This window comes from Phodopus roborovskii, unplaced genomic scaffold, assembly GCF_943737965.1.
Source record: "Phodopus roborovskii unplaced genomic scaffold, PHOROB, whole genome shotgun sequence".
NCBI lineage: Eukaryota > Metazoa > Chordata > Mammalia > Rodentia > Cricetidae > Phodopus > Phodopus roborovskii.
The window spans coordinates 9,708,380-9,725,705 of NW_026125506.1; the positions used below are offsets into that span (position 1 = coordinate 9,708,380).

The window sequence follows — 17,326 nt, forward strand, 5'->3', positions numbered from 1 at the left end:
CCCCCCCCCTTCTTCAGTCAGGTGGCACGCAATTCCGGAGGCTGCGGAGGTCCCTAACCCTACACCCAAGCAAACCGGCCTCCCCTCAAGCATTTGCCCCCGTCATCTTGTATCCTTGCCCTTGCTGCCTCACACAGGCACCCACGCCATTTCAGCACTGCCATAGCAGAAGACGGGCTTTGGGAAGCCGATGGTGAGGGGTGGGCACAAATCCCAGGCAGCCCTTTACTGTAGAGTCGCTGTTGCATAACTCAAATCCTCAAATCCATTCGCAAAGAAATCGTTCTCACACAGAGGGATTAAAGGAGCTGAACAAAGAGCTTCTCCCAGCAAGCAGGAAGTAACTGGGGACTGAGCACATCCTGGTGGCTCTGAGTGACAAAGGCCAGGGGCCAATAGAGGCACCAGGATCACTGGGACCACAGAAAAAGGAAAGGGAGGGAGGGGAAGAGGGAGGGAAGGAGGAAGGGAAAGACAGGAGGACAGAGGGAGAAAGGCTGCATATCAACCAACACAGGCGAACTTTCCCATACCCACGGACTCTTGCCGCGATTAAAAACTCTCTTGGTGTGCTACACGAATTTAATTTGCTGGTGTCATGGAAAACTAGCTTTGTCGTTACTAAGTGCCCTGAAACTCAGATAGTTTCGTGGGTCACAGACAGGCCAGCAAGAGAAATGGAGCATGCACAGGCAGGCTCACTGTGTAGCAACCCCTTCTAGGCCAAGGTACTGCTGCACATTAGTGCTGTACAAGTAGGTGGTCTGTCATCAGCAAGACAGGAGCCAGAGGGGTCCACATCAGCCTCCTCGCCAGGATAAAAGCCAACATCTCCCACACCTCCCTCTCAAAATCTCCAGGCAAGCAAGATGGAGCAAGCCCTGTGGCATTGTCTCAGTACCCAGAGACAAGTCACACAGCACAGTCACACCATTGGGGGCGGGGGCTTCTCACTATCACTGAGGGAAAGAAACTGCTTGCTACTCAGAAGCATTAAATCTCACAAGAGAGCTGGCAGGGCAGCTCAGTGAGTCCAGGCCCCAGCCACCAAACCTGACAACCAAGTTCAATCTTCAGAATCCTCATGGTAGAAGAGAGCCAACTCCTCAAAGTTGTCCTCTGACCTCCACAGGTGTGCCATGATGAACACATCTCCTGTAGTGTGTACACACCATGCACACACCCTTCAGAGAGCACATGAAACAGATCCTTTTCCACTCATCATCAGCCCTAGGCTCTGTTCCTCCTGCCCTCCCAGCACCACTGGGGGAACAGCCCACCCACAATGCACTAAGTCACTGCCCTCTGCCCAACTTCCATGGCTCAAAGCCACTTCCACAGGATCCCTGCTGCTCCTCCTGCAGCCCGCCCTGCAAATCTGGAGATCATGCTGGGCTCATCAGCAACTAACCCATCATTTTCCTCTACAAGGACCCCAAGTCAGCCCTCTGCTGTCCAGTTCCCCTGCCACTACCCCAGCCAAGCCCCACCATCTCACCACCCTAGGCAGCAGCCTCCAATTGGTCCTAAGTTCTACCTGCAATGGCCTCAGCCCCCCCCCCCCCAGTTCTACAGGGCAGAGGGTAAGTGTCAACCTCCATCCTGACCCATCTCAACACACTGTGTCCTGTAACTTGGCCCTAACTGCACTCTACAGTGACATATAGTGTGATTCTGAGCTCAAAATATTCTAGACAGTGGAATGTAACTTAAGAGAGCGGGGACGATCCCTGATTACTCCCCAGCTCTGTCTCCAGCAAGCAGCACAGTGCTAGAACTGATAGATGTGTGCACTCATCACTGCCCAGCCACCCGATGGATTTGCCCACTCAAAGGCTCAGCTCAAGGATGCCAGGATGTGGATGTCCACACAGCCGCTCTGCTCCTGACTTTTCTCACATCTGACACACTACGTCCAGTCAGACTCAAAGTTCTGTGACACCTTTGGTCTCTCTTTCCCCTTCAATAGTCACACTGTCTGGATGCCTTGCAAATGCCTTCCCAGGGGCTAACACTGGTCTCTTCCAGTCTGTTCTCAACCAAAGGAATAAGTACAGCAGGAAGAACCCACTGCCGGAGACATGGAGAGCAGGCCAGAGGCCTAGACTAACACAGAAGTTTCCTAGGACCTCATGGCTAGTAGTCACATCCCCTCTGTCCCTTCCCAAAGGCTGCAGAGACCCCTGTAATCAGCTTCATACCTGCTCACTGGGCACAAGAATGGAGACAAGTTCCATGTGGTGGATAAAACTCAAAGCTCAATATAGTAACTCAAACCACATGGTAGAGGGAGAGAACCAATTCCTATTATTGTCCTCTAGCCTCTGTGCACATGCAAGCATATGTAAAAGTAAATAAATACATAAACTTTAATGCCCAGGAACCAGGCATTGTGGGCCACACCTTTAATCCCAGCTCATAAGAGACAGAGGCAGGTGAATCTCTGTGATTCTGAAACCAGCCTGGTCTATATTGCAAGTACCCAGCCAACCAGTGGTACGGAGTGAGTGAGACTCAGTCTCAAACTAAATAAGTAAACAAAATAAAATAAAAATAGTCATGGTGGCACACACCTTTAATCCCAGCACTCATGAGGCAGAGGCAGGGGGATCCCTGTGAGTTTGAGGCCAGCCTGGTCTATAGCGTGAGTTCCAGGATAGCCAGGGCTACACAGAGAAACAAACACAACCCTGACAACAGACAGGCATGGGGTGCTCCCTGCTCCGTGCTCCCTCTGCTTGCATGCATGACTCCCCCACTTGACATCTCCGCAGCACCACCCTTCAGGGGCTCCTCCATACCCTCCCTCTCTCATGCACCAGTCATTTTTTTACTTGGTTTTTTTATGGGGGGGGGGTCCCAGACATGTTTTCTCTGTGTAGCTCTAGCTGTCCTAGAACTAGCTATGTAGTTAGCTAGCCTAGAACTCACAGAGATCCGCCTGCCTCTGACTCCCGAGTGCTGGGATTAAAGGCATGTCCCATTATCACCCAGTTTACTGGTCATTCTAGAACATGTCACAGGAGCTGAGGCCAGCAGCATCAGGAAGCTGGTAGTTACATTTACCTACATCTCTCCAGGCTCTGTGTAGAGAGGACCTGTGCCTGTCTTGCTTCCAAGGCACAGCAGAGCTGAACTGGGCACAGAACCTATGAGGCACTCAATGTGGCCATTCAATCAGTGAGTGACAGGACACAGGACGAAGGGTGAGTGCGGGCAGGATTGCCTCAATGACTGTGAACCACAGAAAGCCTCACGGTCTCTTTAGAATACGACAATATACTTACTTGTCCGACCTTGGAGAGTTTGAGTTCTCTTAAGGTGTAGTCATGAGCGGCACTTTCTTTGACATTCCTAACACGCATGACCCCATATTCTTTGAGTGCATACTCATCAGGCCAGTACTTGACGCATTTGCTCTGGAAGGGACCAGAGAGAGCCTGTTAATGTCCAAACCAGCAGTGAACAACTGTCCCAGTCCTGCTAGGGACAACAGCAAGAAAGGAGCATACCACCTTCCTTTGTGCTGCCAAGAAAAGGAAGGAGTAATTCAAATAAACAAAGCAGGCCAAAGGAGGGAAGGAGAGCCTGGTCAGCTCCAAGGATGAAAGAAGCCAAGTGGGAGGGACCAGTCAATCCAAGACTGCCCCCTGGCAAGCAGAATGTCCAGTCCCAGCGCTCCGCCAGTCATTCTGAGGACACTGACACCATGCCATCACTGCTTTCGCTATACCAGGACTCATCACATACACCAGCCACACACCCCCGCTTCCCAGAACTGAGAACACAGTCTGCAATAGCTGCTGCCTTCGAGAACCAATGGAACAAGCACACTCCAGTACGTGGGAGGCAGAGGGGTCTCTGTGAGCGCGGGGCCAACCTGGTCTACAGAGCAAGTTCCAGGCCAACCAGAGCTGCATAGTAGGACCCTGAACATATGGACTGAAAGCTGAGTGTGTACACTTGTAGTCCCAGACAGCAGAGACAGGAGAATCACTTCACCTTTAAGGCCAGCCCGGTGAGAACCATACAGAAAGATCCAGTCTCAATACAAACAAACAAACAAATAAGAATAACAAAAAACAGAGCAGGCAGTTGACAAAGATAATTAACAATGATGTAAAGGAAAGAGACCTTTCTTGTCCAGCAGAGGGATGAGCTTGCATCTACCAGGTGATAAGTCTCAGGCAGAGCATGTTCTGATTCTCTTTCTGGAAGCAATCACCCACGATACTCACTTTCTAAAACCAACAATGCCAACATCAGCAAGGGAAATCTGCACTGAGGACTAGGAATACAGATCAGCTTACAGATGATAAGAAATGAACACAGCTAGCTACAGCGTTCAGTGATTAACCCAGAGAGGACCCTAAGAGAAGAGGCTGAAGGAATGCTGTGGTCTCCTATTTAAATCCCATCTTGCCTGTGTTTGACAGATCCGATAGGAGTCTATCATCCCCCAGTGAAATGGTGCTGTTTTCTGGACAATCAATTCAGAGACTGCTCTGCTCACCACAGAGGCCTCAGCAGAGAACACAAAGTCATCATGACTTGAAAATGAACATTTTAGCTGACTCTCAACACTTGCAGCTACTGCCCTCTGCCCAGTTTTCCCAGTGTTGCAGGGTAGCTGTGCAGGAGAGCTGTCCCAATCTGGTTTTCTCTCCATGCAGTGGGAACACAGGCTGCATGCACTCCTGGGGTGAGGACTAGAGCAGAGCAACGGGTCCATCTCTGTCGGATATGTCTGCTCTAGAAATTCCAACTGTGCTTCCAACAGTGGCTGACCCGATTCCTCTGCTACAGGCCCAAGGTGACCTCTTACACCTCCATCATGCAGGAAGCCGGGACTCGGGACACCTGACATCACTGCAGAAGACATGCAGAAGTGTGCCAACCAGAAACCTGCACAATCACTTGCCCCTCGGCTGCCAGGCTCAACTCCCAAGAGCCCATCTGTCTCAGGTTAGCGTCTACATGTGACTGTAAAACTGCACTCGATCTTTATATAAACCAATAAAGGATATTCAAACAAAAATTCTACCCAGAACACAAATAAAACCAAGACACTTCCATATTAAAAACCCATAAATTGATTTCACTTTGACATGATGCAAAGATAACACGAGGAGATGTCTGCTTTCCCGGAGGTGTGGCACACTGAGTTCTAAGAACCCAGTTCCTAGAGCCCACACCATCCTAAGAGTGTGTTGGTGCTCAGCTCAAGGCTATGAGGCCTGGGGGGTTGGGGGGGTCACAGTTCTAGAAGATGACTAGGTAGCTGATCCAAAGTAACACATACACACAGAGGCTGAACAATTCATGCCATTTAATCCAGACAAACAGTCTGTGAAGAAATGAAGGAAAGAACAAGACTGTTCGGCTGAGCAAAACCACATTATAGCGGCTAGAGGATCAGTTCATCCATAGCACAAAACACAGGGCTTCAGGCTAATGTGTACTAACAGTAAAAGACACTACCTAGCCAATCAAACACCAGCAAGAGGCAAAATGGACCCACTACAGGGCAGCACAGCTGGGTGGGAGTGTAGCTCAGTGCAGAAGAACCATTCACATCTAATATTCCAAGAACATTTTATCAGGTGCTGGAGACAATGGGGGCACACTGGCTAAGCACACACAGAGCCCAGAGCAGAACGTGGGGGATGAGTGGTCAGAAAAGATAACTGTGCGTACCTTCCCTCTCTCCACCTCCTTTGTGGTCATGACGATGACTCGAGAGTTCTCCTGGAACACCATCCTCCAGAAGTCATTCACTGTGTTCTGCAGGCAGCCTTGAGTGGCAATGTAACTCTTTTTGGGTTTTGAATTGTTGCACTTGGTTTCAAATTCAGGCTAGAAATTAGGAAGAAAAGCCCTTCATCCCCTTGAAAGATGGTGTCATGGGGAGAAAGAGATTAACAACATATGGCCAGAAAACACAGCAAGAGTCATGCTCACCATGATGATGTTCGCATTGATGTAATCAGAAACGGGCTCATTGGGATCCCCATCATGCAGGACAACCCTGGTGTGATCAACTGAGGAGAAAGAGATGACAGCCAGTCAGTCCTCAGGGTTTCAGCACAAGCCTGGGTGGCCTCAAGCCAGACCTGTCTAATAGTGAGTCAGTCCTTCACAAGATCAACTGGGACCTAACAAGACCTGCCACGGCTTTCTCACAACTTCCTGTCTCCAGGATGCTGTGAGGTGCAGGATTCAACACGGGGAGGCAGGCATCAGGTGTGGAGAACCTCCTACATCATTTTTGTAACTTCTTATGAGTCCCAAAGGTTTGGGTGCCTCTTTTCTTCCTGTTGGGTTTTGGTGGTAAAGGGAGGGATTGAACCCAGGGCCTGGAGCATGCCAGGCAAACACTGTACCACTGAGCTATATCCCCAGCTGGTTTTTGTTTTTAAACAGATCAAAATATCAACAATGCTGATTATCTAGGGAAAGAGAAGTGGTTCAAAGTATGGACAAAACAAGACTGCACAAAAAGCTGGCTATTGCTGAAGCTGAGCAACAAGTACACTCAGCTTCCATTTGTTAATAATAAAGTATCAGTTGTCCTAATCTGTGCATAAATACATAACTGGTATAAAAATCTGAGGGCTCTATCAAAAACAACATATTCTATAATGGGACTGAGCAACAGGGCTCATAGGATGGTGCAGGCCTGGAATCCCAGCTACTCAGAAGGGTAAAACAGGCGAACCACAAATTTAAACCCTGTATGGGCAATTTACTGAAACTGTCTCAAAACAAAAGTTTTAAGAAAGGGCTGGTGTAGCAAGGCCTTGGGTCCATTTATCAACATTTAAAAAAAGAAAGGAGGAAAAAAAAAAAAAAACAGGCTCACTGAAAACATTTGACTGGATCATTAACACAGGAGTAGGCAGGGCCCTTGAGAAACTGTAAGCCACTGCTCCCTTCAGCTTTTCCTACAGCTGCATGTTACTGTGGGAACCAGCAGAGCTGAGAGGAGAAAACTTAGAAGTATACTATTAAGCAGGCCATCGAAGATTCGGCTTTCTTTTCTCTTCTTTTACATAAAGGATGAATTTGTGCCCAGGTTCTAAATGTCCCCTTTCCCCCATGAGAGCCTGCACACAGCACCCTGAAGACCTTGCATCTGCACACGATGCTAAGAGCACTGCTCTTGGGGCTTGAGTGCCTGCTTCTCCCACTGGCAGCCTTACTAAATGAGTTCGTGAGATGAGGGAAATAAGACTGCCTGCTTTCATGCAAGTGGTGCACACAGACATGCAAGCAAAACACACATACACGTAGAATAAGATGGGGGCAGGATTTGCTTTAGCTGGGCCTCTGGGTGAATGTCTGTGGTCCCAGACATTAAAAGGTGGAGGTCTGAGCTACGGAGTAAGGTCAAGGCCAGCCTGAGCAAACTAGTGACAGCCTCTCTCAAAAGATAAAAAGAGGGCTGGGCGTGTAAGTTCAGTCTCTATGTTCTTGCCATTCAACATGAAGACCTGAGCTTGATCCTCAGAACCCACCCTTAGAAGCTGGGCATTGTCAGCACTCGGGACGCAGAGGCAGGTGATCTCTGAGTTAAAGGCCAGCCTGGAGATGTAACACAGTGGCAGAATACTTGTCTCAAGTGTGAAAGGCTTGAGGTTCAATCCCCAGTGCTCCAAATCAAAACACCCTGCACTGGATCCACATTAGTTACAGATTAGGTCACATCACAATGTGCAACAGCAGAGCCACCTCCATGGCGAGATGAGCTCCAGCTAGCATAGCGATGGGGCACTCACTAAAGGCCTCTGCTCTCTGCCAGAGGGTGCATGACACAGGGGGCCCAGCTTTGTGGTACTCACAGGGTCCCTTATCTGCCCAAGCTGAGCCAGCAGATGTCAATGAGCCCAGTAAGTCCTCCTTTTCCAAATGAAAAACTAAGGCCCAGAGGAGGTGCACCTGCCCCTAGCTCAGAAAGACACAACTCTCAGTTCTGAGGCACATGACTTAGTGTGACTGTGAGTCACCATAAGCCTTGAGGTTGTTACATGTAGGAGGAGTAAGAATAAATGAAGGAAAGATGATCAGAGGGACTCCCACTACAGCTTTACTGGCATGGGGAGGCCATTGTCCCCATTATGGCTGGTTATCTGTTAGCCAGCATGTGATCCCAGGCATGTGACTGCTACTGAGGCAGGAGACTGATACTCACAAGGCAGGATATTTTTGTATCTATTTTTGTTTTTATTTTCTTGTCTCTGTCCTTCTTTTCGGCTGTAGAGAAGTTTGCATTCCTGTTGCTGTAGCGTCTAGAAGCAAAGAAAAGTAAATATGTATCAAATATATCCAAAAGAGGACAGTGAGATGGCTCAGAGGGTAAGGGCACTTGCCACATTTGGCCATCTGAATTCAATCCCCTGGAACCACATGGCAAAAGAAAAGAACTTGAAAGTTGTCCTCTGATCTCCACAGGCACAATGTAGCATGAAATGTGCATGCATACGCAAGCACATGCGCAAACACACACACGCGCGCGCGCGCACACACACACACGTAAATCAACAGATGTACAAAATAAACATAAATGTAAAAAGTGCCCCCTTAAAAAAGAAAAGGCAAAAATGGAGAAGAGGGGAAGGGAGGAGTGGGGAGAAGGCAGGGAAAGGAAAAAGGAAGAAGCAGCCTGGCCATGATGCTTCAAGGGCTCATTCAGCCTGCGGAATGTTGAGTCAGGCCCATGGGAACAATACCCGTCCCCCACAGCATGGCCTGACAGAAGCACTCACAGGGACCTAAGCCAGCAAGAAAAGGCTTCCTAAGTCACCATAGGCCACCCAGGGCTCAAGAGGGAGGAGCACAGCGGTAAGGCCAGCCTGGACCACAGCACAATGGGAGGGAGGGATGGAGGGATGGAGGGACAGAAGGAGGAAACAACCAAACTCTGTGGTTCTGCGACTCTACAGAGTCAATCTACAGACTAACATCTGGAAAGATTGTCACAGCTGGTCAAACTCCCACAGAGTGGGATGTGAGCCACGAGCTTACATTCACCTATGTACCTACAAATGGTAGCAGCACACCCACCAGGCAGGAAGCAGGGACACGGAGTTCAGAACCCCTGCCTTCTGTTTGATTGATTTGCTGCTTCCTTTTGCTGTATTGCCCCTGAACTTTCTACAGTGTGTGTGAGAAGAAAAGTCTTTTGAGACCCGGAGGGCAGTACTGACTAGGAGAGCTGGAATAGGATATACTAACAGCACATGCACCCTGTCCCTCGGGAGTTTAGGATCTGCTCCCTTGCACCCGGCTCAACCAAGAGCTAGCCCCGTGGCAATAGTAGAATGTGGACAGTAGAAGAGGCAGCAGCACCTTGGTGTCAGTGGATAACAGGCAAGCAACTGTTAGTACAGCCTCGGGGTCCTCCCTTGCATGTCAAACCCAAGCCTCAATGACAGCTGTGTCCAGAAGCCTGCTGCCCTCACTTCCTCTGGGAAACCTGGACAAAATGCAGAGCGTCAGGCCTGGAAGGACAGGGCAGAGAGCAAGGATGGACTCCAGAAGAAAGTGTTGGACAGCTCTGTGGGACACAAAGTTGGGGACACTATCAAGGAAAGAGATAGATCAGGCAGCCACAGTGAAACCGGCCAGGTCAGAAATGGGGAAGTGAGGACAGTCCAGAGGCTGCCAGCCTGAGACACAGTCACGGGGCAGGTCTCATTTTCAAAAGGACAAATGTTCTCTTCACTATCTCTCAGCAAGCCTAGCTTGTGCGGTCTGGGATGCCGAGGATGGAGCCCGGGGTCTCTGGCGCAGGCTTGGTCAGTGATCCATCACCAATGCCCCAGACTGGTTTTTGATGGAAAATCACAGACAAAGACACTGAAAACTGAACAGAAAAGGTCTCCTTTCTCTATGTAATGCCAGCAGCTGCCTGGGAAGACCTCTGCCAAGAGAGGTGGGGCCAACCTGGCACAATACCACTGCCTGAGCTACTTCCTCTTTGTATATCTGAAATTTCTAAGATGAATACAGAAGTCAGGGATTTAAACTGAATCTTTGACGCTCAAAGTCTCAAAACACAGTGTTTAGCCTCAGCACATGGCTCAGAACAAAAAGTCTTTAGCTGGCAGGGATCTAAACATAAAGAAAACAAGGTGTGCAGAACTTGGACAGTATAATGTTTGCTCAAGTTTGTTTTTGTTTTTTTGTTTATGTGTTTGTTTCTAAGTTTTAAAAAGCTCCAATCAAGTAATTAAAGCCATTTGCCTTCTGGGAGCTGGCTGGCATTCCCTGATCTCAACTTGGTATTGTTATTGGGAAAGCACTAGACCTTGATGTGTAGATGGGTCATAGGGATAATTTCAAAAAGAAGTCAAGCATTGAGAGGGATCTGTCAGTTCTTCAGCAGCCAGAATAAAGGAGTTGGAGGGCACTGCCAGGGGCAATGGGGGGTGGGGTAGGGGTGGGGGGATGAGGACCTGCAGCTCTACTTAAACTTGGCAGTAATTTTGACCATCACCTCACCTACGGGCCAAACCTCATGTGACATTTACTCATAAGTGCAGGTGGCAGGGTACCTCTGAAAAGGTGGGATCCTGTGTGACCCCACCCCCATTCTTAGCTACTGCAATTGGAATGCCCCAATAACGCCTTGCCAGAGTAAACTCTAGAGTTCCAAGCCTGGGCACATTCATGAACACAATCCCATGTGTTTGCTGGACCATCCATCAGGAGCTCTGCCTCTGCATATGCTACAGAGGTCATGGCATGCCGTGAGCCCTGGAGAGCCCCAGAGATGGCAAGCCCAGGCCCTGAGACCAAGCAGTTGGGTGCTAACTGCCAGTAGCTAGCAACCTTCAGGGATGGCAAGTGGATAATAATGCCTACCTCAGCTTCTCCTCCATTGCTTTGCAGCTCATCTCCATGCAATGTCCAGGGCCCAAACTGCCCAGACCTTTTTATTTCTACAGTGAGGGTAGCTAGCTGTCCATCCAATAAGAACTCAGAAGTTAGGATTGTCTATCCTCTGTCCCCAGCAGCACTCCAGCTGTACCTGACATTAGCAGCTAGCCTCCACCAAGACCCACTTCCTCCTAGACATCAGGCTAACGGGGGCAGGAGTCCAACTGTATCTAGTAGCCCTGCCCTGAAGGAGGATACCTCCCAAGGTATGTGTTCTGCAGTGTCCCGTCCACTCCTGTGGACCTGCACAGCACCTCAGCTGTGCTGAAGACAAGGCAGAGGCAGAGAGCAAAAAGCAAATCTGGGACGCAGGCTGCGCGATACCATTTCCCCAGGAATTACAACCAAACCATGAGATGAGAAAAAAGCCAGAGCAACCCAACAGGCAGACTACATAAGTTAAAACAGCCAGACGTAGGGAGACACCACCCCAGTATGCAACCTCAAAAAGTTTTAAGGACTGGAGATGGCCCAGCAGCACTGGCTGCTCCTCCAGAAAACCTAGGTTTGGTTCCCAGCACCTAATGGCAGCTCAATACATTCTGTAACTCTAGTTCCAGGGTTCCTGTTCTGGCCTCCATAGCTACTGCATACATGTGGAACACAAATATACATACAGGGAAAACACTCATACACTCAAAAAGCTTCGCGGAAGACAACACTCTGTTCATCTGTGCTGGGTCTGGGACAGAGCTGAAGAAGTCACAGGGCCACACAGAAATGACAGGAGCACCAGGAAGGGCGAGGGATAGGGATGAGACTGGGCAGCACATCTAGACACTGTGTACTCAGTGGAAGGACGTGAGGAGAGATGGGAGGCAGGGACATGCAGAGGACCAGAGGACCAGGCACAACAGTCTCAGGCTGGAGGAAGGAAGTACAGCCAGGCCAGCTTGGAATGGGACATGAAACCAGAAATCTCCAAGCTGAAACCATTCCCCAGTCACATCCCTGGGGACAACTTTAGAGTCCGATTCTTAGTTCTTCAAAATGAAAAGGTCATGTTTCCAAACGGAAATAGGGAGCCACTGAAGTTCTGGAACAGAAAGGTGTGAATACTGAGGGAAACATGGAAGGTGCATATACGGCTGTGGCAGAGGAGGCTGGAACAGAGGGAGGAGACCTGAGCATCAGGCTGAAATTCTGTCTCCATCCCCTGTCCACCTGAGCCACCCTGGACAAGCTCATATCTCTCCAAGCATCTGGGGATACAACTCGATGGTCACTTGGCTCAATACTCAGCAAGACACAATGAAAATTCCTTCCTTCCCAAGAAAGGCAGACTCACAGTAGGAGGGACAACAGGACTCCCAATGTCTAGCCATAGGAGAAAGAGAAGAAAATTGCATAAAGGGACACCAAGGACCCTTCAACTCCAGAGTAATGTGGGACCTCCAAATATACCAAGTAAAAGAACTTTGATCTCTAGAAGGAAATGGTCTGTTTGGGAAGCACGAGTCTGAAGAGCAAAGACAAGTGAGCAGAGTGGGAACCCCCAACCATGAAGTCAGTGCCCAAAGCAGCAGAAGCTTGGGGTGCCGAGGCCGGGTGAGATCAGCCCAGATGAGTAGCCATGTGCTGCTGAGTCAGAGGCAGGCAGGGAAAGAATGCACTAAGGACAGGCAAGGCTCCGGTGACAGATCAGAAAAACAGGAAAACTGAAGGGATGGGTGATGGCAGGGGGAGGGAGGGAGGGAGGGAGGGAGGGAGGGAGAGAGGGAAGAAGGAGGGAGGGAAGGAGTGAAGGAGGGAGGGAGGGAGGGAGGGAAGGGAAGAGGGAAGGAGGGAAGGAGGGAAGAAGGAGGGAAGGAGGGAAGGAGGGAGAGAGGGAGGGAGGGAGGGAGGGAGGGAAGGAGGGAAGGAGGGAAGGAGGAGGGAAGGAGGGAAGAAGGAGGGAAGGAGGGAAGAAGGGAGAGAGGGAGGGAGGAAGGGAGGGAGGGAGGGAGGGAAGGAGGGAAGGAGGGAAGGAGGAGGGAAGGAGGGAGGGAGGGAGGGAGGGAGGGAGGGAAAGGAGGAGGGAAGGAGGGAAGAAGGAGGGAAGGAGGGAGAGAGGGAGGGAGGGAAGGAGGGAGGGAGGAAGGGAAGGAGGGAAGGAGGGAGAGAGAGAGGGAGGGAGGGAGGGAGAGAGGGAGGGAAGGAGGGAAGGAGGGAAGGAGGGAGGGAGAGAGGGAGGGAGGGAAGGAGGGAAGGAGGGAAGGAGGGAAGGAGGGAAGGAGGGAAGGAGGGAAGGAGGGAAGGAGGGAAGGAGGGAAGGAGGGAAGAAGGAGGGAAGAAGGAGGGAAGGAGGGAAGGAGGGAAGGGAAAGAGAGAGATCATTATCTCAATTTTTTTTTAAAAAGCAAGGCATGTTGGTGAATGCCTGTGAACCCAGTACTTAGTTGGAGGTCAGCACAGGCTTGTCATAAATACCGAAAAAAAAAATGGGAAAGGGAGTATGTACCTCGGTTGCTAGTGGGCTTATCCCCCAGCACTGAAAAAACAGGCTACTTAGAAGGTAGAGGCAAGGAGTTCAAGGTCTCCCCAGTGTCATGAGTTTGAGGTCAGTCTAGGCTACAAAGAAGTAAGGGGCTGAAAAGACACGGAAGCTACATCAGGGCCACTCATGACCTAAGAGGAAGCAATAAGGTCATCTGTGGCAAGGCTAACAGAAGGAAGAGAACATACGGGCATGTGGCGTTCCAGAGCCACAGCCAATAAAACCCTAAAGAGAAGAGCATGAGGGCAGCAGACGGACAGCTGTGGTGTAGGGACAAGGGGACAGGGACAGCTGTGGTGTAGGGACAGGGGGACAGGGACATCTGTGGTGTGGGGACAGGGGGACTAAGGGAGAGCTATAATGTAGGAATGGGGGTCAGCAGAGGGAGAGCTGTGATGTAGGAAACTGGATTGAGCTTAGATTGAGGAAGGAAACCTCAGACCCTGAAACTGCTCTCTGTCTGACAAGATGATGCTCTTTTCTCAAGCTGGGGCCCCCAGGGAAGGTTCTGGTTTGCCATTAGCCTGTGACCTGGAGCATTTGGAGCTTGCAGCTGGAGCCTGCTAGGGGTTGTCATTCAGTGCTGAGTGCTTAGTCACCAGGGGAAGATGTCCACCAGAGCTCACCAGCAAAAATTATTCCTCTAGACAGAGCCCTGGGGTGCAGTAAAGCTTTATTTCAGTAAAACCACACTGAGGAAAGTCACAGTGCCTGCAAGCAGGGCAGAATCACTGTGGAGAAATCAGGGTGGGGGTGGGGCTGCAGGTGAAAGCCCCCCCACGCTCCTCACAGCTAGGCTCCTCCCAGCCTCCAGCAAGCAGAACCACAGGCCAGGCCCGGTGCCCTCTGAAGGGAGGATAGACTAAGGAAAAGGACTTTACCGGGAAAAGTGACCCCAGGAAATCAGATGCTCTATGATTTTGTCTGTTGGATTTTTCCCCCTTGTCATGTGCTGCAGATTTAATTAAAAACACTGAGTTGAGAAACTCAAATCTTTCTCAAGTCCAGCCCTGTGAGCCTAAATCAGATCTCCATCTCAGCTGCACGCTTGGGGCATGTGTGTTTGGAGAACTCTGTCTCAGCTGCGCACACCCCAGGCTCCATCAGAGACTCATGAAGTAAGCTGTATGTATACTAGTAAAGAGAGTTTCTCAAAGCAAAGCCCAGAACACAACTCCAAGCCACCAATCTAGATCCAGGGTCTGAACACAACACAGCTCTCTCAAGATTCAATACATCCACAAAACTTTATCAGAAGCCCACTTGGAAGTGGGGGAGTGATGGGAGATGCCATCACTCAATACTCGTTACAGGGGAGTGGGAGGGCTATCTGCCAGCTTCTGAGGCTACAGGGAACCAAGCAGGGATGTCCTGGGGCTCTCAATGCACTGGTCACTGTCCTAGATGGCACACACCCTCTTCCTCCCTCAGCAGCTTCATGTGGGCAAAGTACTCCTTCCCCCCAACAGACTCACTAAAATCACCTGCTTCTATGCGTTTGGGGTGCATTAAGACAATAACAACAGATTATCATAAATTCCTATGCACATATACAACATCTAGTCCCCAGCTTGCAATGGAGATGGGGCATGGGGAGGGCTCCCCTAAGGGGGAAGCTGAATTCTGAAGAGGTATTTAAAAAACAAAAAGTCTCTTAATATGTCCCAAGTAAAGGCTGATGGCTTCACAACCTGCTCCCTCCAGCCTTCTCTTTCTAATAATAATGCCCTGCAGCAAAACAAGTTATAGAATTCGCACTATGAAAAACCATCAGAGCACATGGAGAAAGGCAGGTCCCCATCTCAGTGCACCAGGGAAGACAGAGTCCCCCTCATTAGAGTCCACTGGGGAAGGCTGTATTAACTCTCTAGGAAGCAATTCTGATGTGGTCACTAACATAACAGCATCCTGGGGATGTGGCTATAACTTCAGTTCTTATGGGGACTGAAATTATAGGGGTGTACTTGCAAACCCCTGCAATGGCCTTTCTGTCCTTAGGCTCATGCCCCTGACTCCAGACTGACTTGGAGAGACAGGGATAATGAATGTTGAAAGCTGGCCCTCATTCACACAGACAGCTTTATCTGCAGGACTCCTCAATGTGCTGACACTGTTTCTAACTGGGCAGTACAGATGGGACCCTGACTGTTTTCCACAACCCCACACACAAAGCCATTCACTTTTGCCCTTTTCTGTTGTTACTGATGTATAAACAAAGGGTGGACTAAATTTGATGCGTCTCAGAAAAAGGCATCTACAATTTGTTTTCCACAGACACAGCAAGGGTGAGCTGGGCAGCTGGTACATACCAGAACCCCAGCATTGGGAAGGAGAGGAGGGACTAGGAGCCATACAGATCCTTGACAGGTGCAGACAGGGAAAGGGGCCAGGATAGACATGGAGGGCGGCGAACTCCCAGCTTCTTCCTCACCTCCTGCCCTAAGGGCCTGGTGTGGCAGGCTTGTTTCCCACAGCAGGGCTGGCTTCTGGCTGAAATGGTACAGGCTATGTTTGAGGCCAAACCTGAACACGTATATCTCAAGCTGAGGCCTATCATCTCTTCTATCTTTAAGGTGCCCAAGTCAAAATTAGGTAAGGGGAACCTGCTCCTACAACACTTAGAAGACCCTGGCGGGGATAGGGCGCTGGAGAATTTAGATAGCTGGCCCTCCACAGGAGCAATCAGCTCTCAAGAGCTTATTTCCAGCTCCTCTTTCTCTCTCAACTCTCATGTATGAAAATACCCATGATTTTAAAGTAATCAATATGCTGGGAAGCATTATTTTTTAAACTGAGCAAGAAAATGAGTCCAGTATTTGACTGGTGAGCAAGGATGTAGGTACTGGTGACAAAAAAGGCTCATCTTCATAGAAATACTTTAAAAAAGAGACAAGATGGGTGGGTTACAGCTCAGTGGGACAGCACATGCTCTGCCTCGTGACTCATTCTGCTCTCATCACACTACCATTGATGCCCTCATCCCTGTCCTCCCTCTCTCAACAAGAAACTTGAGTGGAGGAAACCCTGTCTGTTGCTTCTGCCCCATCCCACCGCCAGTGTTGGAAGAGCTCACCCCAATGCCTGGTATGACACCAGACCCAAGTTCTAGTCCCCGCCCATCACTGCAGAGCAATCACCAGGAATGTTCTAGAATGAACCCATCCCCAGGACTGAGACTGTCAGCGTCTGTGCTAAAGAAGGAGGGCAATCTACTTGACCTCTCTGACCTCACGCTCCTCTGTGGAATGGAACTAGCACCTCTCTCCGAAAGCTGCCTGGCACATGGTGGCACAAATAGCTGTGAATCCTCAAGTCCTATACAAAGCTCGGACTAACCACTCCTGTAAAACAGAAAGTGGGGAGAGGGAGGGGGAAATGGGTGAGGGTGGGATTCAGCAAGACAGCTGTATATCAAACTATCAAAGAAAAAAATTAAAAATATTCTTTAAACTGGGCAGACCTACAAACACCTTTTATTCCAACACTCAGGAAGCAGAAGCAAGCAGATCTCTGTGAGTTCAAGGCCAGCCTGGTCTACGGATCGAGTTCCAGGACAGCCAGAGCTACAGAGAAACAAAAACCAAGTATAAAATGAGCTGTGTGCAGATATGAGTGACATAAGGAGTGTGAATGTGGAAGGAAATAGGTCAAATCTCCAGTCAAATGCACATGCAGAGACAGACAGACCAGAGGATGCATGGCTCAGCAGCACATGAGCTGCAGGGCAGACAGCAGCAGCCCCTTAACTTGTTCTCAGTGTGAACTCACGGCTGAAACAAACCAGGGCCTCCTTCTGGCCACACTCAAAGCAATGAAGCTTCAGTTTGTCTGAAGCACCTTGCATGCCAGAGGAATTCGACCCTTTTGTTTTTCTAGGGTTCTGCCAGTGATCTGAACCAACAAATGGAG

The 17,326-nt window shown here is 49.8% G+C and overlaps 1 protein-coding gene across 2 annotated transcripts in view; it reads right to left on the reverse strand.

The window, feature by feature from the left end:
* Nucleotides 1-17,326, reverse strand: part of Ptpn11 (protein tyrosine phosphatase non-receptor type 11) — a 59,281-nt gene that overhangs the window by 15,556 nt on the left and 26,399 nt on the right. The window contains exons 7-10 of one of the 2 annotated variants that reach the window (XM_051176566.1): nt 8,192-8,288; nt 5,962-6,041; nt 5,698-5,856; nt 3,288-3,419 (exon numbers count right to left, since the gene is read on the reverse strand). In XM_051176566.1, the coding sequence (XP_051032523.1) occupies nt 3,288-3,419; nt 5,698-5,856; nt 5,962-6,041; nt 8,192-8,288 (468 nt within the window). Of the gene's footprint in view, nt 1-3,286; nt 3,420-5,697; nt 5,857-5,961; nt 6,042-8,191; nt 8,289-17,326 lie in introns of both variants that reach the window. The other variant, XM_051176565.1, reaches the window with a different exon arrangement.